Genomic DNA, 27508 nt, shown 5'->3' on the forward strand with positions numbered 1-27508 from the left:
AGAGAAACATGGATGTGAGAGAGACGCATCAATTGGTTGCCTCCTGCAGGACCCCGATCGGGGCCAGGATTGAACCTGCAACCCAGGTACATGTGCCCTTGATCTGGAGTCAGACCCCCGACCTGCAGGCTAATGCTCTAACTGCTGAGCCAAACCAGCCAGGGCTATATCTCATAATTTTTACCAAGACATTGATAGTAGGTTTTATTTCCCTCATTTTTCAGAAAGAAAAACTGAGACACAGAGAAGCAAAGTAACTTTTAAGGCCCAGAAAGAGAATCAGTGGCAGTAGCAGAATTTAATCCAAATGTATATAAGCTTTTAATCACTAAGTTACACAATGTTGTCTTTATGTATACACACATACAAACATTAATATCTCTTAAGGAGAGCTACTTCGGCCTTGGCATGTGGATGTTATTGATGTCATGTTAATTGGTTTGTCAAAAATTTCATTAGAAAAATATCGAGACTAGTGCCTGAGAATTGAACAGTGAGCTGAAAGTGTCATCAAGGTCATTTACTCTCTTGTAAATGGCTTCAGCACTAGTTGGAGTTTTTTAATGGCCCAGTTACATTGCATTGTATACTCAACTGATGTAAGATTGAATAGATTTTCATTTTCTATTATCTGACCGGGCAGCAGAAGGTGATACATATTGGTTTCAGTTCATTCTTTAGGAACTCTAAAAGTATAAAGGCAAGTCTGATTCATACAAAAAAAATCAGTAATTAATGAATAGGAGAAGAAAATGTTTGTGAATGGGGAGGAAAGGTCTTTAATGGTTAAACATACTTTTGAATTTTTGGATTGGAGCAGTTAGAAAACTAGTCCATGTTCTTATCTCAGTGAACTTCTAACTGAAGTTCCCTGAGGGTTTTGCGGAGGTGGTGACAGCAAACTGCTTCTACATTAGCCAGATAGATAGATGGCGGATGACAGATAGATGATAGATAGATGATAGATAGATAGATAGATAGATAGATAGATAGATAGATAGATAGATAGATATCGATACACACATACACAGTAATAAAATGTTTTAGAATTGTTTACATATACTCTGTGGAGAAAAAGGAAAAAGGTGAGGTGTTCTGGCTACTTTTATATATAAAAAAGGCTTTCCTACAGCATGTGGTGTATAGAATTTTCTCCCTCCCTTATACACTTTTCTAAATCTAGTTTTACTTTGAAATTGTAAATGCTGAGTTTTCTTTCTATGAAGGACCAGCATTTGGAAGGCTCTTAATTATTGTGGATTTTATCCACAGCATGAAAATATATCTTAGCCATTACACTATCAGTTTTTGTAACCCTGAATGTTTTTAATTCGATTCTTCATAGAACAATGGATTCATATTTGCACTCAATAAAACACAGCAGATTCTAAGCTATTAAAATAAAAGATTAGAGGATAGCAAAGAGAGAAAAATGTACATTTCATTTGCTTTTTTTAAATCTTCACCTGAAAAGTCTACTATTTTTTAAAAATTTTTTATATTCTGGTTTAAATAGTTTCCCCTCTATATTATAGGAATAAAAATACCATCTGAGATTGTGTGTGGTTTGTAGTTATAAAATATATTCTGGTTTGCTTATTTTCAAGGACCTGAACTTTATGAAAAGTAATTATATGAACTAGATTTGCATTACTGTTAAAAAAAAAAATCTAGTCACCAAGAATTTTTAAATTTTTCCTATCAAAGCATTATATTATTTTGAGCAAATCTTTAACAAAATGAAATGTTTCATTGGCCTAGATTCTCTCTAGTCAATGATATTCCAACTATCACTTTGTTTTAACTCTATTTTTATTGGTTATATTTTAAACTTCTTAAAATTTAACTATAAGAATGAATTTGAGCAAAAAAAAAAAGTGTCTCTAAACCATCAATTTTTAATGTTCTAATCTATAATATAACAGTGAAATGATTTAAATGCCCTTTCTTATGCTTAGAGTTTTTGAGAAAAGTACACCTTGTTAAGACCTAATAAGTAGGTTAAGTTCCAAATCCATATTTTCTTCATACAGCTTATTTCTTGTCTTCTGGGGTAAACCTGCCACTGAAGAGCAGAAATATGTAAAAAATGACTGGAATATAGTGAGCTAAAAGCCCTTGGGAAGAGCATGTCCTCAGGTACATGGAGAAAGACACCACTAACCATAACTGGGAGATTAAGGCTCCCAGAGGAGACCACATTCAATCATCTTAAAATAACTGAACAATAATATCAATAATGAAGTAAAACTATTACTAACCTGAATGGCTAAAAGGAAATGATTTGCGAAAACATTTTAATAATTGGACATTATAAAGAATTAAAAATGATGTCTTCCAAAAATTTTAATAATGTACGAAAACATGTATGATATTATATCTGTTACAAAGGATACAGCCCAAATTCTCTACACAGTAATACTTTAGTTATATAAAATAATAAATATGCATGAATAAAAACTAAAATAAACTCACCAATTTGAGCAGTGCATTATGGGCAATTTAATTTTGTTGTTGTTAATCCTCACCCAAGGATAATTTTCCACTGATTTTTAGAGAAAGTGGAAGGGAGGAAGGGAGAGAGAGAGAGAAACATCAGTGTGAGAGGTACACATCGAGGGGTTGCCTCCCACACGACCCTGAATGGGACCAGGGGTCAAACCTGCAACCCAGGTATGTGCCCTTTACCTGAATTGAACCCGCAACCCTTCAGTCCATGGGCCGATGCTCTAACCGCTGAGCAAAACCAGCCAGGGCAGGGCAACTTAAATGTATTCCTTACATATTTTGTAAAGAAACGTGAATATGTCTTTATTGTGAACAGAATTATTTCTGTCTTTCAGAGGGGGAGAATTATGATAGGTGATAGAGACTGGATTTCACCTTTTGTGTAAGAGAGGAAGATGCAGAAACTTGAGTAATAGCTCGATTTAGGAGGTTTGAAAGCAAAGCCATAAACTGAGAAAAGGAAAAGTAATGTGAGAACCAGGGAGATATAGTATCACATCCAAGGAAAGAAGGGTTGTTAGCAGTGAGTTAGGAGCAGTGAGGATTGAGGAATCCATTGCATGTAGAGGTAAGGAGGTCCCAGGGCAACCCCTGAGACTGTCGGAGAAAACAGGGTACGCTGAAAGGCTTTGGAATCAGAAGAGACCAATACTTCAGCAATTTGACTAAACCTCCTAGGGATATTTTGTTTGTTTTGAATTGATATTCATTCATCAATAACATATATATTAAAGTATTACCAACATTCAATAAAAATGAACCAATGTATATGACACACATTTAATCAATATATATATTCTATATGTATACATAAATATATGAATAGATATAAAATCTATTTATATGTATATATTGTTTTTAAATCCATGCAGGAAAATGGATTTAAATCCATGCGAGGTCTTTCAGTAGAGGGCTGTAATGTGAGGATGAATGAAACCATTGTAGAAGGACACAGCAGTTAGAGAGCTGTGCCCATCCCCAAGGCTACCAAGACCTAAGAAGAAGGTGATGTAATACTGAGTCAGGAGATGGCCCCAGCCAGAGCTGAAATTAGGAGAGGAGAGGACTGATGAGCACCTCCCCTGAGGGGGAGTATCCTGGCTTCTCCTCTCTTCCTACCTCAGTCTCCCGCCAGTAGCCGCGTCTCACCAAAGCCAGTAGGCAGGTGAGCTTGGGGTGCATGCTTCCCAGCTGTCAGCTCCCTGGGACACAGAGCAGAAGAGAAAAGGGGAAGGGACTGGGAATGTTTAATAGGATATTTATATGGATAGACATGAGGCTGAGAGGCAACATTTTTTGAGGACTGAGATATTTACGAAAACACTTAATGAAATCTATGTCTTTGTTGCTTTCATCACTAGGTGGGTGAAATTTTGTCTTTCTCTGATAACAAAACCATGGAGTAGAAAATATGAGAGTTATTTTCAACTGTCTGATTTTAGTGCATCATAAAAATACCTCAGTGTGTTTAATGCACTTTGCCACAGTGGTTTTCACATGAAATATTCACATAATGAATCTGAGTCCAGACAGTCTTACTGAAAATATCTATAGCACTTATAGATTTAGAATTTAAGATTTTGCTTCATGAGAAGATTCAAAATTAATTTTTTGAGTATAACAATTATTTTTTTCCACCTATAATATACGTTCTGTAGAGGACATAAGAGGTTTATTAGATTTCATATTCTATAATGATTTCCTTTGTGAAAGAGTTATAACTATCCCTAACAAATTTTATATATATATATAGCATTACTACATATTTCTGTTACTGAAATTGAGGTTATTAAAATGTGTTCCCAAATTAGTTTCTTAAAGGTGTTTTCTCTTTTGTACAAAGTCTAGTCTTAAATATTAATGGACATGTAATGCCTAAAAATTGGAATTTTTTATTGTTTTATAATTGCCTTATTTCTTATTCCCAATCTTGTTCAGCATTTAGGGCACAGAACAATTAGTTTTAATGGTCATTTTTGAGAAAAAAAGAAAATATTACTCATAAAGTATGTCAACTTTGCTTCTTGACATGAATCCTGGGCTTGAATTAAACATATCGGAGAGCTCACATTTCCATTAAAAAAAAAGTTTTGTTTTTTTTTATTGCAGACGTCTGGAACAGAACTCAGTCAAGGTCATCCCTCCTGGAGCCTTCTCACCATATAAAAAGCTTAGAAGAATGTAAGTGAAAAGTATTGTGGAATATATGTAATTTTTAAAAGGTTACGGGTCATGACCATACAAAGACACCCATTTAAGTTTGAATATTTAGGTGTTAGACAGCAAAACAATAAGTGATGTGACTGGTTTGAAGCTATTTCTATGTCACATTAATAACTAAATCATGTAACATTTTCAAGTTCTCTGTAATTTAACATATGGATTCACAGTACTGTGAATGTATGTGATGTAATATAGTGGACAGTCAAATCTTAGATGTTCTGTTTTCCAAAGTAAGACATGGTATCTTTTATAATAATTTAAGGGAATAGTCAGGAGTTGATTGACTATTAAGAGGATGTATCAGTAGAAGCAAAATCCACATGTAAAGGCAACGAAAAGCTTTCTCCTGCAGTAAATCTCACTGACATTCCGTTTCCTTTAACCTAACCCTCTTTCTAACCCTAGAGACCTGAGCAACAATCAGATTTCTGAACTGGCACCAGATGCTTTCCAAGGACTCCGCTCTCTGAACTCTCTGTAAGTACTGGCCACAGTGCTGAAGGGAAACAGCGCACAGCCAGCCATGGCCCTGTCTTTTCATTCAGATTAAAAAAAAATAATACTTCTTTAAGTTTTTCATATTATGAATTATTAATAACATTAACTATCATTAATCATTAATGAATTCCATTGTTTTCATTGAGAAATGCTACCTGTTGCTACAATCTTCCCATTTTAGGGGTGTATATTTTAGGACTTGATAATTTCACAGTTTGGAGAGCAAGGGTAAGGGGCCCTGTTGTTTTCATCCTTTTTGTTTCTAAAATAAAGGGAAATGTTTGTTTTGGAGTGCCCTGCTCAATGTTGTATTTATAATCCTTAAGCGAATAGTAGCAATCTCTGGGGACAATATCAGTCCCCGTTAGAAGGATGCTGGGTGAAGGTTTGCAGAGGACAGTGGAACAGGACCAGTGAGAGACCCCTCCACTCCCTGCTTTATCTCCTCAAGACTTCCCTGAAAGATGCAGCTTTCATCTCTAACAGCACAACGATAAGAGAGTTTTACAGCTTTTTAATGTCAAAAGGACTTTCAGGGAGATAGCTAAAGTGGTTCTAAAATAGATGGATAAAGTGTGTCATTCCTTTAAACTTGCAGAAACTTTCAGAAGTCCATCAAGTACAGTAACCTTTGTTTCGAATTTTGACTTTAAAGTCTGAGACTGGAGGCTTGCGTGTGTTTGTCAGGAGTTGACGCTCAGACAATGGTCCCTATTGATGTCAGTTACGGCAGGGCTCTTAGGAATTTCAGAAGTCGATGGCAGCCAATGAGAATTGCAGGATACACATGTGCAAGGCCCAGATAAACTCCTGGAGTTTATATAGCAATTTGCATTCACTGTACTGAGGGGAGAATGGGAGGGTTGTGCTCATCTGGGCTCTTAGTGTTCAGGTTGCTATGCTGGTCTGCTCAGAAAACTAGAGTTGTCTTCGAAGAAAGAAAATGATTTTTTTTTTCGTTTGTCACAGATGTTTCTCCTTTTTTCCCCATTGACACCCTCCTTCCCCCCCACCACCCCATCCCCAGCTTTGTTGTCCATGTCCATCAGTTATACGTACATGCACATAAGTTCTGTGATTTATCTCCCCCCAACCCCCTCTTTTGAGGGTTGTCAGTCTGCACCCTACTTTCATGTCTCTGGGTCTACCCTGTTCCTCAGATTGTTATGTTCATTATATTCCACAAATAAGTGGAATCTTTCTTTCTTACAGCTGCATAGTATTTCATTGTGTACATGTACCACTGCTTTTTTATCCATTCGTCTACTAAAGGACACTTGGGCTGATTCCAGATCTTAGCTATTGTAAATAGTACTGCTATGAACATGGGGGTACTTTCTGATTGGTGTTTCAGGCTTCTTAGGGTATATTCCTAGGAGTGGGATCACTGGGTCAGATGGCATATATAGAAATCTATCACTTCAGCAGTATCTGCTTAGGTGCATTGTTGGTTTATTGCTTTGTTTCGTTTTACCACAGACAGTCCAAGGCTAGGGGAACAGTTGTTGGCAGAAGATGTAAAGTGTAGGTGTGTATGGCACTCAGGGCGGGCTGTTAGATTCTAAAATAATGAAGTTTAATGTAAAACTCAGTTAAATAACTCAAATTGTCCATAAAGTACTGTGTATACTATTCTGGACAATTACACTATCCAAAGTAAATACAGACACCCTCCCAGCCAAAGAAAAAGATGGAACAAAGCCAAGTCAATATACCAATTCCTGGTCTTTCAAATATTTGTGCCTCAGCGGTAATCATTACATGTCAAAAGAAAGAGAAGACGTTGGAGAATTCTAAGTTCCCTGTGCTTCGGTTGCCCAGCATCTGAAGTGGGGACAAGATTACTCCCCTGCTGGTGTTGTTAAAGCAGAGAGAGAAAAAATTCAAGAGAGAACCGATATGGCCTTGTCAGATCTTCTGATACTTATCACTTCGTATGTTTCTGGATTTTAATTATCCCAGAATTTTTATGCCCCAAATCCTCAACATACAGGTTTCCGCTTTTCCCATTTTTTTTTTTTTTTTTATTCTCACCAGAGGACATTTTTGCATTTATCTTTAGATAGAGCGGGAGGGAGAGAGGGAGGAAGAGAGAGAGAGAAACATCGATGTGAGAGAGACACATCGACTGGTTGCCACCCGCACAACCTCAACCAGGGCAGGGACAAACTTCAACCAAAGCATGTGCCCCTAGCGGGAACCGAACCCGGGTCTCTCTGGTCTGCAGGCTGATGCTCTAACTGCTGAGCCAAACCATCCAAGGCCCCACTTTTTAAAAATAACCCTTGCAGATGATTATAGTTCACTTATTCTAATTACCTCTCTTCATTGACAAGCTCCCCAGTTCCACAGAGGTCTGCAGGGAAAGGTTGCTTATTTTGATTCTGATTGTTTTATTTACACTTCCTACAGTCTTGTCTTGGACTCCTGTTAATTCTCCTGCTCAGTACCATGCATTTTACTACCGGTTTTCCAATGAAGAAAATGTGACAACCCCTGCTTTCTCTTCACTGTCTTTAAACGTGCTTAGTGTTCTAATTCTCAGATACACATCGCTTTTCATTTAAAAGTAGAGCTCTCTACCATATGTTTAGATAATAAAGCCTGCCCGTAGCACCTTTTACATGATGGCCATCTTAATAGGTTTCTATTTCAGATGTTTTGTCCTCAGTAGGAGTTCCGGCTTGCAACGGGGCGGGATGATTCAGAGCCTGGCCACCACTGTTGCAGTATCCTGCTAGCTAGATAGTCACCTACTCTCCTAGAGCTGGAACTGCAAGGGTGAAACTGGGTTTAGAATCCCTACCCAGCCTTCCTTCCAGGAGCAGGTGCACAAGTGGCCTGAAGATTTCCTGTTGTTCCAAAGGACTATAAAAAAGTCTCCATCAGCATAATTGCACACTGTATAGAATGGTGAATATAAGTCATGTATAGGCAAACTGTCATTCTTGGTATTTGGCTAATAATCTCCAAATCCCTTGTGTATTTATGTTCTTTTCGGTGGAATTCATTTTCATCTTTTAATTTCTTTTTTAATTTGTTTTTTTCTTATGAGTGGAGCACAGATTCTCATTAGCCTTCTTGCACTTGCTATCTTTATGTAATGCCGTCACTGTTCCTCATGTTCACAGATGTGGGGCCTATTTTCTGTCGAACAACTTCTCATCCCTGGTCTTTGGATTTTTTTATATTTTCACTCCTTTTTCTTTGTTATCACGTGGATCTTGTTGTGTGTGAGAAAAACATACCCATTCCTAGTATTGCTATAATTTTTGGTAGAGAAATCCCATTCCCATTCTATTTAATATGTCTTTTTTTTTTTTCTGGATTTGAGTTTTTAATTTAATTAATTAATTAATTTGTTTATTTATTATCCTCACCCGAGGACATTTTTCCATTTTTTGTTCAGATAGCATGGGAGGGAGGGAGAGGAAGAGAGAGAGAGAGGAAGAGTGAGAGAGAGAGAGAGAGAGAGAGAGAAACATCGATGTGAAAGGGACACATCGAGTGGCTGCCACCCGTATGACCAACCAGGGCCTGGGGACAAACTGCAACCAAGGTACAAGCCCTTAGCGGGAACCGAACCTGGGTCTCTCTGGACCACAGGCCAATGCTCTAACCACTGAGCCAAACCGGCCAGGACTAATTTATTTATTTTTGTTACAAATGTTTCTCCTTTCCCCCCTCCCCGCCCTGTCCCCAGCTTTGTTGTCCATGTCTTTATTATAATATTTTTATGACTTTTAGTCCATATACCCAATATCACCTACACAGATGGATTTCCTTCATCCTTATCTGACCTCCTTTTTCTCCCATGACCCCAAATTGTCTCATTTATAATAAACATCTATTTTTTAATATGATCTCTAAAAAAGACCAGAATGATTTCTGGAGAAAATAATTTCAGTGTCAATATGACACATCTTCTATCTATCCTCCTCTCCTTTGAACCTACCTTTGAAGCAAAAGTCCCAAATAAACAACCTACCCAGTCCTTTACCCCTAAAGTAACTAGTGGGCCTCCCACTGTTTACATGCATTTGATTTCCTTTTCAATTCTCAATGGGTTCAGAATGTGAGGCTCCTTCAGTATTCAAAACGGCTCCTTTGGATTGCTGTTTGAAATCATACCGTATTCATCTCTGTCATATCAGTCCCTGGGACATGCAGAAATGATAAACATTCAAAAAACAACTGTTGGATGCAGGGTAACCAGGCACCACGCTCAGAACCCCGCAATGCTCCTAGCACACAGTAAGTGTCCAGTACTGATCACTGAATGAACTGATGGAACGGTATCGAGTTGAGGATCTTGAATTGATGCCATGATCGGCTCATTTCTTTTCGTAAAGTTTCCTCTTCCCTTATTCTTGACCTTAGAACATATTTATTCTTGCTCTACCCTTTCTTAGTTCCTTTATCTTCTTGACCCTGACAATACAGGTTTCTCTTTTCTTCTTTGACTTTTAAAATGGCTTCTGAAATTGATTTACCTTTTAAAACATTTATATTCTACAGAAAAGAATTTTTATGTTATGCTGTGTGCCTGCGCTACAGAATTTCTAGAAATTTAAAGTCTCTTTACACAATACAGCACCCAGTTTTATTTATTCCAGTGAGAATTTTCTTCAATTTTGTAATATATCCCAACTTTCACTGACATCTCAAAGGGCAAGCTTTTTCCTCACTCTTTTTTATCTCGTATTATTTTCCTCCTTCCCAAACAGAAGTCAAATACCGCTGCCTGCCAAGAATATTAATTATTTAGGCTCTCATTTCAACTTCTTCATCGTGTATTATGACATCCACTTGTTTATTTTTCAAAATAATTTTTATCAGTTTCAATTGTAATATATAAGGAAAAATTGTATGCAAATTCAAATCAACTCTGGATGGCAAATCACTTGCCATTCAGAGATTTTCTGTTTTTTCTGTGTGTGTGTGTGTGAATTTTTTTCTAAACAAAATTAAAATTGTACTGTAATTTAGTCCTTTATACTACACTTTGAAAAAAAATGTATCAAATTTATTGGGGTGACATTGGTAATAAAATAATATAGGTTTGAAGTGTACAATTCTATGATACATCACCTGTACATTGAATTGTGTGCCCACCACCCAAAGTCAAATCTCTCTTCATCACCATATATCTGACCCCTTCAGCCTTTGCTACCTCCCCATCGTCCACCTTTCTCTCATGCAACCACCATGCTGTTGTCTGTGTCTGAGTTTTTGTTTGTTCACTTGTTTCTTTCAGTTTTATATCTCACGTATGAAATTGTTCTTAACTTTTTCTGTCTGACTTATTTTGCTTAGCATGATATTCTCAAGCTCCATCTATGTGGTAAAAAATGGCAATATTTCATTTTTTCATTTGTCTGAGTAGTATTCTATTTGTGTGTGTGTGTGTGTGTGTGTGTGTGTGTGTGTGTGTGTTTATCACGTCTTATTTTTTTTTAATGCATATAAGTTCTTTGGTTTATTTCTTCCCACCCCCCAAACCCTTTCCCTTTGAGGTTTGTCAGTCTAGCGATGAATTTGTACTTCTTAATCCCTTCACCTTTTTCACCCATTCCCCCAACCCTCCTCCCATCTGGCAACCAACATAATGTTCTCTGTATCTATGAGAATGTTTCTGTTCTACCTGTTCATTTTGTTTGTAGATTCCATTGTTGATAGATATGTATTCATTGCCATTTTGTTTGTTCATATATTTTATCTTTTTCTTCAAAAAGACCCTTCAACATTTCATATAATAAAGGTTTGGTGGTGATGAACTCCTTTAACTTTTTCTTGTCTGGGAAAGTCTTTATATGGCCATCGATTCTAAATGACAGCTTTGCAGGATAGAGTAATCTTGGTTGTAGGTTCTTGCTTTTCATCACTCTGAATATTTCTTGCCACTCCCTTCTGGCCTGCAAAGTTTCTTTTGAGAAATCAGCTGACAGCCTTATGGGAACTCCCTTGTAGGTAACTAGCTGCCTTTCTCTTGCTGCTTTTAAGATTCTCTCTTTGTCTTGAACCTTTTGCATTTTGATGATGATGTGTCTTGGTGCGGGCCTCTTGGGGGTCATCTTATTTGGGACTCTCTGTGCTTCCTGGACTTGTATGTCTGTTTCCTTCACCAAGTTAGGAAAGTTTTCTGCCATTATTGTTTCAAACAGGTTTTCATTACTTGTTCTCACTCTTCTCCTTCTGGCACCCCCAAGATGTGAATGTTGGCACACTTGAAGTTATCCCAGAGGCTCCTTACACTATCCTCATTTTTTTAGATTCTTTTTTCTTTTTGTTGTTCTGATTGGGCGCTTTTTGCTTCCTTATATTCCAAATCAATGGTTTGCTTCTTTGATTTACGTACTCTACTATTGAATCTGTGTAAATTATTCTTTATTTCAGCTAGTTTCTCCTTCATTTCTGACTGTGCATCTGTCATTTCTGACTGTCCCTTTTTTATGCTCTTGAGGCCCTCACTAAGTTTGCTGAGGTTCTCACTAAGTTCATTGAGCATCCTTATAAGCAGTATTTTGAACTCAGCATCTGTTAGGTTGCTTATCTCCATTTCACTTAGTTCTTTTCTTGGGGTTTTGTTCTGTTCTTTCATTTGGGACCTGTTCCTTTGTCTCCTCCCTGTGTTTGTTTCTGTGTATTACTTAACGAGCGGTATGGGGCTAGCTGACACCAGATGCTGCTTGTCTGAAAGAATTTAAGAAAAATCTGAAGCAGGATCCAAGACAGGCCAATCCTATGGTTAAGCAAGTGGCAGCAGCTTGGGTGGGCCTGAAAGTTGGGTGGGGTGGGGCGAGGTGGGGCCTCAGGGAGTCACCAGGGCGGGGCTACCAGTGTGAGCCCGGTGCTGGAGTCCCAGATATGGCTTCTGTCTGCTGCCCCAGGGAAAGGCTCACCAAAGGAACAAAGGCCTCTGACAGCACGTTTGTCCGGAGAAAGCCCCCTCTCCAGCCCTCGCTCCAGTGCCAAACAGCTCAGTTCTTCCCTGTATGTCTCTGGCGCCCCTCGAGCTGCCTCCCCTCCAAGCTTAGAGGGAGAGAGTCCGATAAGTCCGTGCGCGGGCCCTTTAAGGAGCTGCCTGGGGCTCCAGCCGCCTCAGCCTCCCTGAGCCTCAGTTTCCGCTGGTTTTTCCAGCCAGAAGTTATGGGGATTCTGTTCCTGGCACTGGAGCCCTGAGTGGGGCACCTGGTGTGGGACGGGGACCCCTCAGTCCTCAGGAAGGACCTTCCCAGCCGAGGTGTCCTCCTGATTTTTATCCGCCACACGTGGGTGTGGGACCAGCCCGTCCCCTCCGCCCTCCTACCAGTCTGGATGTGGCTGCTGCTTTAATTCCGTAGCTGTAGGACTTCCATTCAGCTGGATTTCAGGCGGTTCTGAATGATAGTTGTTCTGTAGTTTAGTTGTAACATTTTGTAGTTTAGTTGTAACTTTGATGTGGTTGTGGGAGGACGTGATACCGCATGTACCTCCCACCATCTTGACCGGAAGTCTGTCAGTCTTCTTTATCTAATCATCTCTCAAGGGACACTCCAGTTGTTTCCATGTCTTGGACACCATGAATAATGCTGCAGTGACCATAGGGGTACATTTATCTTTATGAATACATGTTTTCAAATTTTTCTTGTAGATACCTAGAACAGGTTGTTGCATCATATGGTAACTCTACTTTTAATTTTTGAGGAACTTCTATACCATTTTCCACAGTTGCTGTACCAGTTTCCATTCCCATCAACAGTGAATGGCAGCTCTATTTTCTCCACAACCTCTCTAATACTTGTTACTGCTTGTCTTGTTGATGAATGCCATTCTAACAGGTGTGAGGTGGGATCTCATTGTAGTTTTGACTTGCATTTCCCAAATAGCTAGTGAAATTGAACATCTTTTCATATATCTGTTGGCCATTTGTATGTTCTTGAGACAAGTGTCACCATATGATATGATCATATAGTTTTATACCTTTAACATTGTTATGTGGCATAGCAAATTGATCAATTTGCGTTTGTTGACATTATGCTTTTTTAAACTTTACTTTGTATCATGAACATGTCCATGTCACTAAATAGCCTTCAAAACATAATTTGAACAGGATAATTTTTTACTGTTATAAATTATGCCATAATTAACATTTTGTAAATTAAATGTTTATCTCTGATTATTTCCTTAAACCCCTTAGAGTGAAACTACTATGTAAAAATTTATATAAACTCCTTTATGACTCTTGATATATGTTGCCAAATTGTCCTCCTAAAATATGATTTCTATCTTTCCCTACACATAATTGCGCTTCCCTACTTTGGGGAGCTAACATTAGAGAGGCAGTGTTACAGACCTATTGTTAACAACTATAATGAGTTAACCATTTCCATTCATTTGCTGTTTAAGTGCCCTCATTTCCCCCATTTTGTTAATTTATTATTTAATTTATCCCTCTGCTAATTTATTTTTTCATTTCACTCATCAAACAATGTTCACCGCAATCCAATATACACCACCACTGCCAAAATCCATGCTAGGAACCAGGTGTACTGCGGGGCTTGGGTCATGGTCCTGGCACATGGTGGCTCATCAGAAGTAGGTGCCACCATGAGGATGCATTTCTGTTCATATTTCTTTGTGGAATATAAATTTTTAAAAAACTCTTCTGTATTAATATTAATGATTACTATCTTTGCATATCTTACATTTCTCATGGATAGACACTGTCTGGCTAAAACATGGATTCTTTTCACTATTTACCAATATGATAAGCCCAAAGCTCATCTCTTTAATGAGCAGTAGATTCCACATTTAGTGTTACATACAGCATGCCCTCATTAAAATCTGTGTGTGTGTGTGCATGTGCGTATGTGTGTGTGTGTGTGTATAAAAATATGACAATTTAGCAGTGGACAGGTCTATGAAAGCAATAAAATTATGAACTATATTCATTTTGTTATTTTTTTCTTGTTTTTCAATGTTTTCCAGACTTTCTATCATAAGCAAACAATTGTGTATAGAGTGCTTACTAACCTTCTATATGCCTGAACACCTATATGTTGAATTAATTTGTTTATGCTGGTTTGGTGTCTGATGATTTTTTAATTTTAATATTTTTTTCAGTGTTCTCTATGGAAATAAAATCACGGAACTCCCAAAAAGTTTATTTGAAGGATTATTTTCCTTACAGCTACTGTAAGTACTTGATTGCTTCTGATCTGTTGAACCAAATATTATGTTTTAGTCAGTGTACCATCTCACATTTTCATGGAGGCTTCAGAAAAATTTGACCCCAACTAGTTTCATGAAATGGAAAACAGTAGCCTAGTGGAGCTGATGTTGTCGAAGGTTATTTATTTGGAGATTCCACACTTTGAAGTCGTCCCCAAATCTCCCCGCACTGTTACAAAGGTGTGCTTCCTGTCTGCTCTGTCATTTAAAGCTTCTACCATCCCTGGTCTCTGTGAAACTTCTCTGGTTTGATTTAACCAGGGTTGGAAAGGAGAGAAACCTAGCGCTGTGCAGAGAGTCTGCAAGAGTGACAATGCTGGAGGAACCCCCCAGCACAGCGGGGTGCGAGGAGCCCGACGCGGCAGTGACATTCCCGCTGCTCTTTAGTAGGAGATTTAGCTGCAATCCCTGGATTAGATCTTTAAAGACCACTCTGCTTAGACAATAGCTACCTCTCCTTTGCCTCAAAAGAACTATTTACTGTACATATTTATAAGACTAAGACTTGACCCCAGGTGTTTTAATTAATATTTACATGAAGAGGAAATGGTAAGAATGTGCTGATATTAGGATGGTTACTGTTGAAACATCGCATTCTGTTCGAGTCACCGAACGTATAGAGAGTTTAGGGCGCATCCTGGCTGACTGCTGTGGAAACAAAGATGGACATGATGTGATTCCTTCTCTCAACTACTTCCTAGTCCGTCTATTTTAAAAGTTTTAAATTTTTTATTACACTTGTATGTGGAATCTAAAGAACAATCTACATGAACAAACAAAACAGAAACAGACTCACAGATATAGAGACTGACAGCTGCCAGAGGGGAGGAGGGTTTGAGGCTGGGTGAAAAAGGTGAAGGGTTGAGAAGTAAGTACAGGTAGATAGTTACAAACTCGTCAGGGGATGTGAGGTGCAGGCAGGAAATATAGTCAATGATATTGTAATAACCATGGATGGTGCCTGATGGGTACCGGAAGTATCAAGGGGACCACTTTGTAAAGAATATGACTGTCTAGCTCCTATACTGTGCACCTGAAACTAACACAAAATAATATTGAATGTAAACTATGACTAAAAACTTCTTTAAATAGAATTATTAACATCATAATATTTAATTGAGAATGTTATTTTCTTTCAGGTGTATGCATTTGTTCGTGTTGGGGTTTATACCATTTATATGGGAAAAATTATTCCTACTGCCACCAACTTCTCAAATATAGATCCTTTTCCTTACTTGATACATGTATATTCATAATTATATTCTATTGTCCATGTTTTAAATTTTTCATCATTATCCAGAAACATTTGATATTACAGCCCAGTTTGTACACCTGCACACACACAAATGAGCACATTGTGAACCAAACAGCATTTACCCTTACTGTGCCCAGGGGTCTCCATTTCCCTCCCCTCTCTCTTTCCAACAAACCAATGAGCACAGCAAATACTGATCTTCGTTGCCTACTGCCTTTCTTTGGGTTTCAGAGTTAGCAAATATTGTTTCCGGCTTTAATAGACTGATTGTACACACATTCCCTCAGCCTGATGTTTCATCTCTAGACTAAGGCCCGTTCCTAAGGCCTGCCTTGGCTAAAGGGACCTGATTGTCCCTGAGCTTGCTGAGAACTTGCTTGAGCATCTTAGGGCTGCTTGAACAGTTGCAGAATTGGGGAGAAGTAGCTAAATGGAAGGTACTAAATAAATTAGTGTCCAGTACTTTTTTCCCCTGATTTTTGGACCACAGAGATTTAACGTCAGTACAAAATGCTCCGAAAAGCACCTTCTGCGGTTGTCTTCCAGGCTGCCCGCCTTTTTCTTGCCCTTGATGTTTTGTGCTCTCTGTTCCTTCAGGTGGCTGATGACTTAGGGAACAAGGTCAGTGGGTCTTGTGTTGTGACCCGTAGTGGGGAGGCATGAGATTAATCACTACATACCTCAAGCCAGGCCTCTGAGCTCTTAAGAAAATTTTGTTGACTACAGAGAAGGCCAACACTTCAGTTCTTGAAGGGCAATAAGAAGGAAAAAAGAAGGCAGCAGAGAAAATCTCCCTGATGAAGTCATAGCTTGGCACTTGCATGGAACCCCTAAAAAAGCAAGCAAGCAAAACAAATGCCTTATGCTAATGAGATTCTTGTGGTCAAAGGGCCAACACTTTCAAAATGTTAGATAATAAGGCATGCAAACCCAAACTGCATAGCATTATTATTATTTTTTTTTTTTTTTTGAGCTACTAAATAGTTGTTAAAGTCCTCAGTATCAAAGCACTGAGCTAAATGGTAACAGAGAAAAAACATATCAGAACAAGTTCTGCCCACAGAGGACTAAGTTGTATGTGGGTAAAGGAGGCTTCCGTGAGAGGTGACCAGACCGGCAGCACTGCATGCTTTGCTCTGGAACCCAGAGGAAGAAGACCTCAGTTGGGCAGAAGTGGTATTAGAGAAAAAGGTAGGCTTTCTGAGAGGCCTTTATAGGCCGGAAGTTTGAGGAAAGTGGGAAGTGGGACAGGTATATTCCCACAGGTCAGTCCACACGAATAAAAGCTCAGACACCATCATGTATCACCTACAAGAACGACGTTTACCGATGCATTATCTGTAAGCTACACTTCCGCAAAATATTGATGTAGAATATTGATACACATATGAGAAAATAATGAGTCTGTGGCATACAATGTTAAACCAAGTTAAATGGGTATGTATAATGTAGGATGAGGGCCTTTAATATGGTAATGTACTCTGTCACTCTCCAAGAGGACTATAACTATAACATCTTCATTCAACAACGAATGTTTACTGAGCACCTAGTACATGCTAGGCACCTGGGGAACATCAGGGAACAAAATAGACAAATGTCCCTGATGTCTGGAGTTTTTGCCCTTGAGGAGAAGGGTATGCAAATGACAGTCAGCAACAACATAATAAATAAGTAAATCGCATATAACAGGTGGAAATATGTACTTAAGGAAAAAGAAAAAGTAAATCAAAGTATATGACTTGAGAGTGCTAGGGGCTGGGGAGAGGCAAACAGGGGCTGGCAGTGGAAAGAGAGGTCAGGGTAGGCTGAAGTGAGAAGGTAAGGTGGGAGCAGACTCAGAGAAGCAAAAAGAGTTCACCAGGCAGACATCTGGGAGAACGTTCTAAGCAGAGAAGAGTCTGGCAAGGAGGCTGGTGTGGCTGGAGCTGACAGAACTTGGAGGTTGCAGAGTTCAGGAGTCACCATAGATCTTGTTGGGTTAGTTAACGGCTGTTGTCGGGACTTAGGTTTTATTCAGAGCAGATTGGGAGTTGTTGCAAGGATTTGAGAGCGGAGTGATGTGATCTGGTATATGTTTTAGAAGATCCACTCTGTCTTCTGCTTTGAGAATAAACTGAACTTACTTTTCATAGAACAGCTGAATAGACTAATGTTTCATGGCATTGTTTTTGTTTTGTTTTTTTATGGCGTCCTTGACCCCAGAGGCAGTGGCTCACCCACCCTCATGTACTGCACCACCTCTACCTCTTCTAGGGAATATGCTTAAATCATTTTGATTATATGAAAGTCTGAGTACCGCTAGATTTAGACATTCCTTAAACTGCATGAGCCTTGCTTTGTCTGGTATCACTCCAAATGTTCTGCCTGTGATACCTAAATTATTGCCGTTGAAATGTTTGTGTTGAGATGAAAAGAAACATATTTCTCATTGGGTGTTCTCAAGAACGGAATCTGGAAGGTAAGTTAAGGAGATGCTACACTTTTTAATTCTACAACTCTTTGGTCAAACAGATTATTGAATGCCAACAAGATAAACTGCCTTCGAGTAGATGCTTTCCAGGATCTGCACAACCTGAACCTTCTCTCCTTATATGACAACAAGCTTCAGACCATCGCCAAAGGGACCTTCTCACCTCTCCGGGCCATTCAGACCATGTATGTACATGTGATTCAGATCATCTTTGAAGACTGTTGTTTTCGCTCTAAATTTGAGAGTTGAGTTCTTTGCAAGTCATGTATAAAAGTGTTCTGTGTGTGTTTCTGAAGGCATTTGGCCCAGAACCCCTTTATTTGTGACTGCCATCTCAAGTGGCTAGCAGATTATCTCCATACCAACCCGATCGAGACCAGTGGTGCCCGCTGCACCAGCCCCCGGCGTCTGGCAAACAAAAGAATTGGGCAGATCAAAAGCAAGAAGTTCCGTTGTTCAGGTAATTTCTTACCTCCTGTGACATTTCCCCTGTGTCACCAAACACAGGAGTTACGGGACACCTAGAGACAGCTGGCCTTTGGCGGCATTACCGAACATTGTAGAAGTATGTTTCTTTGTGTTCTATACATATAGAAAAAATCAATAAATAAAGAGAACTGTAAACACAATTCACCTAGCCCTCCTATGGGTAACATTTTTTAACACGATATGAGGCAGAAGAAATAGGCTGCTGGCCAAGAAAAAAAGATGCATGGATACTTCATACCATGTCCCAGGGTCTGAACTTAACAAGGGCCTTTTAGTTAACTCTCAATGCCTTTAAGCCTGTTAAGTCTCATGTTTGTTGTATTATTCTCCATTGAGAAACTTATGGTAATTAATCATGTTTTCATTGCCTCAGGAAATGAACTGAGACTCGGTTACATCATTTGCTCAGACTCAGAAGTGGGGGGGAAATCTCCTGATCCCTTACTGAATACCGTTTTCTCATTTTGCATTCTCTTATTTTGAATAGAACTGTGGGGATACATATTTTTCCCAAAGGGCCACCTTTTACCATGTTAGGAACATTACATTTATTTACAGAAGGCTAACTATAGATGCATTGTATTACTGTTAAATAGAAAGCTTACTTCGTTGAAACGACTGTTTGCTTTGGTCTAATCTTCTCTGTTTTCTTATGATAAAATGTATTCTGTATGTTTTGAGTAGTATGCTACCTAACTATTCCAGGCGTATTTCACATCTGGCAGTTAATTTATACTAAAAAAGCTAATAATCAAGACAAAGCTGATTATTGTCCATGGTTCTAGATGTGTTTACTACTCACCGTATAGTGTTATACTTCAGCCCCCGCTGAAAATATACATTTTTACTTAATTATCTGTAGTAACTTGAGTTCATTCTTGATCTAATATAACTCATATCTCTGCTTGCTGACATTCAGGTGCATCTTCTATTTTTTTTCTCTTTTTTTATTTAGCTAAAGAACAGTATTTCATTCCAGGTAGGTTTTGCTTGGTAGTAGGACTAACTGCAGAATCCCTTTCCTCACCTTATAAAATAGAGCTTCCAAAACTTTGACCTGCATGCTTGAGAAACTACAGTGGACACTGTGTAGATAGATTTACTTATGTGTAGATCACCTGTAGCTGTTTCCTGAGCACCTGACCTCTGCATGCAGCTTCTGGTATTAAATATGTGTATTATTAAACACCCACCTTTTTTCCTCCTCTCTGTCACTTTGGCACATTACCTAAAATTTCTCATGGTAGCTAAAATGTTTGAACCCAGGGCTTTCCACGGAAATCGTTTTCTCTTTTTACGTTGTATATTTGATCTTCCCGCCTGTTTTTAAAATGCAGCTTATTGAGCTGGTTTTAAAGACAGACTTTTCTGTTGTCAAAGAGCTAGTTCCACATGAAATCAGTTACGAACGCACAGAATTGTGATTTTTCCATCATGAGATTTACTTTTTTTGCCGTTTTTATACTTAAAAAAAGTGATTTTGCTTGACTCTGCTTGCTGTTGCTTCACTTTCTATGCGAAGATGGCAGCTTCCTGCTGACCTACATGCATTTGTCCCTCCTCTGGGACTTCGCCTCCTTGCACACCTGGGGTCACAGGATAGCTCCCCAACAGCAACATTGACCTCCATCCTGAAAGCACCAGAAGTTCACGGGCACTGACTGCTTGAATAATTTCGGCCAATGAATATTGAACTATTCTTAGAAAAGTAATTGAAACGTTTTACCACTGCAGTCTTAACCCTATCAAGGCTGACGATCCTGGAACTAGCTCTCTGAACTATGTTTCTGATTTTTCTCCTTGCCTGCTAATTCTGTAAATGCCTCTTTACTTGTCTGCTGTGGAACATTATGTAAAAAATAGATGTTCAGTAGCAATTGATTGGTCACGTGTACAATGACTTGGGTATATTCTAGACTATAATGTATTTTAACATCTGTAAATAAAAATATAATCTGTAGTGTTAATGTGCAAAATCATACCTATTTTATTTTTTTAAAGAACTCTGGGTTTGGTCTCTGTTTTAAGGAGATAGGTGTTGCTTGCCATTATTGAGTTATGATTTGAGTAATGTTATGAATTTAATGGATTTTGTCTTATTACTTATTTTGAGCTTTAATGATTCATAATGCTTTATATATTACACTGGATGCATAAGAAGTAACATGTGGAACAGAGGTTGATTGACTTCCATTGGCAACCTTTAAACTTCATTATTTTTACCCAATTATTAAGTAGACAGTCATCTGAGAGCTATTACTTACTCAGAAAAAGTTGTAGTCTGAACAGCAGAATACCAATAGGATAAAACATTGATATTACTTAAATCCCCAAATTGAAGCAGTTAATATAATTACTACCAAATTAGTCCATCCATTACATTTAAATATACTTCATTATTTACTATTTGGTTAAAAATATAATTTTAAGTATTTATTTCATTATACAATATATTATTTTAAATATAATTCATTACTAATTTAGAAATTAATGTCCTCAATTCACCAAAGAAGGTACAAGTCAGGTTATTTTTATAAATTCTGACAAATTTTTTCACACATTATTGACAATAGCCAAAATAGGTTTTGGAAAATACCTTTTATATCAGATGTCAAGGCTTAATTGTCAATTTCTGATCATTCAGTTTGCATTATTATTATTATTTTTTTTTTTAATCCTCACCCGAGGATATTTTTCCATTTTTTTGTACAGATAGAGTGGGAGGGAGAGAGAGGAAGGGAGAGAGAGAGAGAGAAACATCGACATGAAGGGACACATTGAGTGGTTGCCACCCGCACGACCAACCAGGGCCGGGGACAAACTGCAACCGAAGTACGTGCCCTTAGCAGGAACCGAACCCGGGTCTCTCCGGACCGCAGGCCGACGCTTTAACCGCTGAGCCAAACTGGCCAGGGCTATTTTAAACAATAATTATAGAAGTCAGGACTCAGAAGAATTCTCTGGGCCTACTCTCCCTTTCCTTCAGATTTTAATTAAAATTTGAGCCTCTCTAAAGAACCACCTAAAATAAGAATAATTGTCATTGTATTCAAGGTGGGTTATTCTAAATCTAAGATTCCTATTGTACCTGCTATTTAGACTTTGCTCCCAGCATTTTTTCATTTTAATTTTAAAACAAAAGCTTAAACCACAGTACAACAGACTTTTTAATAAATGCCATGGCATTAATTTCCAAATGTAATGAAACTATTATATTCAGCTTTGAAAACTTTTGATCTGATTCCATTTTTACGGAATGGCAGTATCCATTGGAAAGGTCATTCGGCAGTATGTAAGCAACCACCTAAGGATTCAGCCAAACGTGCTAATGATAGTCCTCGCAGATCTCCATGATTACCTTTCCCTAATGTTACATTTACCTGCCTACCACCATCCTGTCTGGCCTTCCAGATACCACAGTCATAACTCAAAGCCCGTCTTGCAGAGAGTTCATCTTTTAAAGGAATCGACGAGAACTTAATGTGTGCTGTGCATCCTTTAGCCGTGGCTTTTCCTGAAAGACCACTCTGCTTCAAAAATCTCTGGAAAGTCTGCCCAGCATGACAGTTCCTGCCATACCAGGCCATTCCCCATCCTCGCCTCAGGAAGGAAAGAAGAAAGAGACCTTAGTTAGCTCTGTGTATATGCCTATAATCTTATTTGGGATTACTGTCTTTCTTCCCTCCTTGGTGATCTTTAATTTTGCAGGAGTTCACCATTTCGGCTGTAAGTAAAAGGGTCTGATCTGAGACATAGCGTCCTCCCTTTTCAATCCTAGTGTGTACCTTCTAGTCTCGGTCTTTTGCGCCTCCCCCTGTCCCCAAGAAGAAACCGCAGATCTTCTGAGCTTCTCTGTTGTCCTTGTAGCTCATGTCCACCTTCCTCCTGGATGTCGTTCCGAAAGCCGTTGCTCCGCTCTGCAGTTCTGAGCAACGGTGGAGGCCCCTTGCCGCGTGGCCTCGTCTCTGTGTCCCAGGAAGCCTTCGGCAGTAATACTCTTACTATGGGCATAAACATTCTGCGGGAAGAATGCATGTCATGTAAACAGTATTACACCTCCAGAGCGTCTGTAGCTTTTCTCCTGCTTCCCTTCACCTCTCCTCTCCGTCTTACCCTTGGCCTAGTGGATGGTGTAGTGATTATGTAGCGAGATTTTCTGTTGTGCTTGATCTAACCATGTGGTTGCCAGGTATGAGTAAAACATGGTTCCGTCAAGCACCATGGAACGTCACGCAGCTTTCTACAGCATGGCAAGCTGCTGAGGCTGAAATCAGGATTTACTTGTCTCTCTGGATAAAACCAAAATGAAAAAAAGAGGGCTTTTTAGGCATTTCTGAAGATTATGTGGGAGGGAGAGAATAATAAAAGACCACAGAAAATTTTTTAAAAACCCGAGTACATCTATTTGCCTTGAAAGCCCTAATTTTAAAATGATATGTAGGGATATGTTTATGACTGGATACATTTTAAATTCTTGACTCCGAGAAAAAAAAAATCTCTATAACAATGAATAGCCATGGTGTGATTAGCTGTCAACGAGGCTAGAATGGCTCTTGACCGGATCAGCAGAAAGTACAGCTGTGAAAAGCTCATCTCTATTAATGTTTTCCTGTCCTGTGAATCTAGTCACTCTTTTTTTCCAGCAAATTCCAAGCCCTTGTTTTAACCCTCTCCTGACATCCATTGACCAAATTCCCCCAAGTTGTCTCCCTGCTGCATAATCTATAGTTATCTTCCTCTTTCCTTCCTACAAGTTAACAAACATTCTAACCTTTCGACTCAGTATCATTATTTTTTTTTTCTTGGCTTGAATCCTCAATAGGTACAGAAGATTATCGATCAAAATTAAGTGGGGACTGCTTTGCAGATCTGGCTTGCCCTGAGAGGTGCCGCTGTGAAGGGACTACTGTCGATTGCTCCAATCAAAAACTCGCCAAAATCCCAGACCACATTCCCCAGTACACGGCAGAACTGTAAGTCCCTCTACCTGCAAAATCCCAGACCACATTCCCCAGTACACGGCAGAACTGTAAGTCCCTCTACCTGCAAAATCCCAGACCACATTCCCCAGTACACGGCAGACCTGTAAGTCCCTCTATCTGCAAAATCCCAGACCACATTCCCCAGTACACGGCAGACCTGTAAGTCCCTCTATCTGCAAAATCCCAGACCACATTCCCCAGTACACGGCAGACCTGTAAGTCCCTCTATCTGCAAAATCCCAGACCACATTCCCCAGTACACGGCAGACCTGTAAGTCCCTCTATCTGCAAAATCCCAGACCACATTCCCCAGTACACGGCAGACCTGTAAGTCCCTCTATCTGCAAAATCCCAGACCACATTCCCCAGTACACGGTAGACCTGTAAGTCCCTCTATCTGCAAAATCCCAGACCACATTCCCCAGTACACGGCAGAACTGTAAGTCCCTCTATCTGCAAAATCCCAGACCATATTCCCCAGTTCACAGCAGACCTGTAAGTCCCTCTTCCTATAATTCCCAGGTTGGGAGGGAGAAAAACAAAACAAAGCACTGGAATTTTTGTCTTGTCCTTTTATTCTCGGTAATTACATTAATCTTAAATAACTCATATTGGCATCATTCTTTTATGTACAAGAATATATATATTAATCCTCACCTGAGAATACGTTTATTGATTTTAGAGAGAGAGAAAAGGAGAGAAAGAGAAAAATGTTGGTGTGAGAGAGAAACTCTGATTGGTTGCCTCCAGTATACACCCCGACTGGGCATCAAACCCACAACCTAGGCATGTGCTCTGACCAGGAATCAAACCCGCAATCTTTTGGTGTATGGGAAGATGCTCCAACCAACTGAGCTACCCAGCCAGGGCCAAGAATATTTAGAGGCTATTTTACTTCATCTTTCTGGACCAAGATATAACTACAGAAATTAACTTACCTTTCAAAAATTCACTTAGCAATTAGTAATACTGCTAATAATAGTATTCATATGATATTTATTTCTTAAGCATTACTTACAGCCAACTCCTTTTCTGAACAATTAATAGATTTTTAGCATATTGAGGCTTTATAGCCACCAAATAAAGTAGTTTGAGAATCACCATTTTGAATATCTATTTATCATAAATTCAAAAAGAGTGTTTTCTATCTGCCTTACTACCCCTGTGACTCGTGGCTGGTAGGATCCCGTGATTATCACGTGTTAAAGCACAAAGGATATTAGAGCAGGAAAAGCTGAAAAGACAGAGGGTGATCAGATTTAACCCTAATGAAGGGCTAGCATATGCTAGCTGCAAAAATATGTTTGTTGAGTCATTTATGGATACTATGCCCCTGTACGGTTTGACTTTACTGACTTTCATAAGTGAGATATTTAATGTTAATGTTCTAAAAAATTCAAAAAAAAACCTGGTGAAATCTCATCATTTTCTGAACATTGTAGCCATGTTTATGTATAGCACCATCTGGTATTGGTCATTATCCATTTTGCATAGTTGGTTGTCTTTCTATGCATGTATAATCCTTTTGTCTTCAACTAGATTATAGCCCCTTGATGACAGGGATTATGTTTTATAGTTTATCTCCTGTGGTGTCTATACTCATGCCTGTTACTTAATGAATTTTAAGCAATTTGAATAATTAAAAATAATGTAAAGCTTTCAAAGAGATGACAGAAACTGACGACCCTGTGATTACAGTGATCTTTATTATTCCTGTTCATTCTTAAAGCTATTTCATGGCTCCAGGACATTTAGACATGCATGGAAACCATGCAATTAAAGCCCTGGACTCTGTTTTCACAGTAATGTTGGGAGTTATGTTTATTGCCAATAATACTGCAAAGAGTAATCCAGATAGTGTCTCCCAGCATGATAATACATCACGTAGGCTTACTTGTCAATCAAGAATTGAATTAGAAATTAGCATCTATTTATTTTTCGGTGGAGGACATGTGTGTGTTTTAAGAAATTAAGAATTTTTTTAATTATACATTTATTGTTGAAAATAATACAGATGTCTCTCTTATTTTCCCCCATTGACACCTCCTCCCTGCCCACCCTCCCAGTCTTCATCCTTCACCACACTGTTGTCCGTGTCCTTTGGTTATGCACATATGCACATCAGTTCCTTGGTTTCTCTCTTCCTGCCCCTTCCCTTCCCTCTGAGGTTTGTCAGTCTGTCCCCTGCTTCCATATCTCTGGTTTTATTTTATTTGTCAGCTTATTTTGTTCACTATATTCCACAAATAAGTGAGATCATGTGATACTTGTCTTTCTCTGACGGGCATATTTCACTTAGCATAATACCCTCCAGGTCCCTCATTTCATCTCAAAGGCAAAGAGATTGGCTCTTTCTTACAGCTGCATAGCATTCCACAGATTTTTTTTTTTTATCCACTAATTTACTGACGGACACTTGAGCTGTTTCCAGATCTTAGCTATTGTAAATAGCACTGCTATGAACATAGGGGTACATAAGTTTATTCTGATTGGTGTTTCAGGCTTCTTAGGATATATTTCTAGAAGTGGGATCACTGGGTCAAATGGCAGTTCTATTTTTAATTTTTTGAGGAAACACCATACTGTTTTCCATAGTGGCTGCACCAGTCTGCATTCTACCAGCAGTGTACTAGAGTCCCCAAAGACAGAAAAACAATGGTGGCATATACTGTGTTCATGGATTGGAAGAATCAACATCATTAAGATGACCATAGTACCCAAAGTAATATAAAGATTCATTGCAATCCCTATTGAAATATCAATGGCATATTTCACAGAGCTAGAACAAAAACTCCAAAAGTTTATAAGGAACCAAAAAGACTCTGAATAGCCACAGCAATCTTGAAAAAGAAGAACAAAGTTGGAGGGGTCACAATACCAGATATCAGGTTACAGTACAAAGCCACTGTAATCAAAACAGCCCGGTAATGACACAAGAACAGGCATATAGATCAATGGAACAGAACAGAGAACCCAGAAATTGGCCCAAGACATTATGCTCAATTAATATTTGACAAAGGAGGCAAGAGAATACAATGGAGTAAAGACAGACTCTTTAATAAATGGTGTTGGGGAAATTGGATAGGTACATGTAAAAAAATGAAACTAGACCACCAACTTACACCCTACACAAAAATAAACTCAAAATGGATGAAAGTCTTAAATATAAGTCATGAAACCATAAAAATTTAGAAGAAAAAGTAGGCAGCAAAATTGCAGACATCAGACAAAGCAGAATTCTCACCAGTACTTTGGCTGGAGCAAGAGAAACAAAGGAAAAAAATGAATAAATGGGACTACATCAAACTAAATTATATATTTAAAAATCAGCACTTGGAAAAAAAATATTTGCAAGCCATATATCTCATAAAGGACTTATATCCAGAATGAATAAAGAATTCTTACAACTTAACAATAAAATTAGGGAGTAATATGTATATTACCCAATTAAAAAGTAGTCAAATTATTTGTAGGGATATTTCTCAAAAGAAGGTATACAAATAGCCAATAAGCATATGAAAAAATTCTCAGTATCATTAGTCATTAAGGAAACACAAATCAGAACCACAAAGAAATTACACTTCACACACCCACTAGAATAACTATTAAAAACAAGCAAAAAGGCAGTAACAGTTGAGAGAAATTGGAACCTGTGTACATTGCTGCTGGGACCGTAAAATAATGTACCCCCTTGGGGAAAAGTTTGAGTGTTTCTCAAAGAGTTAAACATCAATTTGCCATGTGACCCAGCAATTTCGCACACAGGTAAAAGTTAAACATATATATCCACAGGAAAACTTGCACACTGATGTTCGTGGCAGCATTATTGATAACAATCAAAAAGTGGAAGCAACCCAAATCCTCATCACT

The 27508-nt window shown here is 38.6% G+C and overlaps 1 protein-coding gene across 4 annotated transcripts in view; it reads left to right on the forward strand.

Annotated features, from left to right (window-relative positions):
• The window catches only part of SLIT2 (slit guidance ligand 2), a 354005-nt gene that overhangs the window by 239886 nt on the left and 86611 nt on the right, over window positions 1–27508 (forward strand). For 2 of the 4 annotated variants that reach the window (XM_036273426.1, XM_036273409.1), the window contains exons 10-17: window positions 4618–4689; window positions 5137–5208; window positions 14335–14406; window positions 18209–18352; window positions 18464–18627; window positions 19612–19635; window positions 22365–22382; window positions 23479–23629. In XM_036273426.1, coding sequence (XP_036129319.1) covers window positions 4618–4689; window positions 5137–5208; window positions 14335–14406; window positions 18209–18352; window positions 18464–18627; window positions 19612–19635; window positions 22365–22382; window positions 23479–23629 — 717 coding nt within the window. The remainder of the gene's footprint in view (window positions 1–4617; window positions 4690–5136; window positions 5209–14334; window positions 14407–18208; window positions 18353–18463; window positions 18628–19611; window positions 19636–22364; window positions 22383–23478; window positions 23630–27508) is intronic. The other 2 variants (XM_036273434.1, XM_036273418.1) reach the window with 1 other exon arrangement.

This window comes from Molossus molossus, unplaced genomic scaffold (assembly GCF_014108415.1).
Source record: "Molossus molossus isolate mMolMol1 unplaced genomic scaffold, mMolMol1.p scaffold_m16_p_1, whole genome shotgun sequence".
Lineage (NCBI taxonomy): Eukaryota > Metazoa > Chordata > Mammalia > Chiroptera > Molossidae > Molossus > Molossus molossus.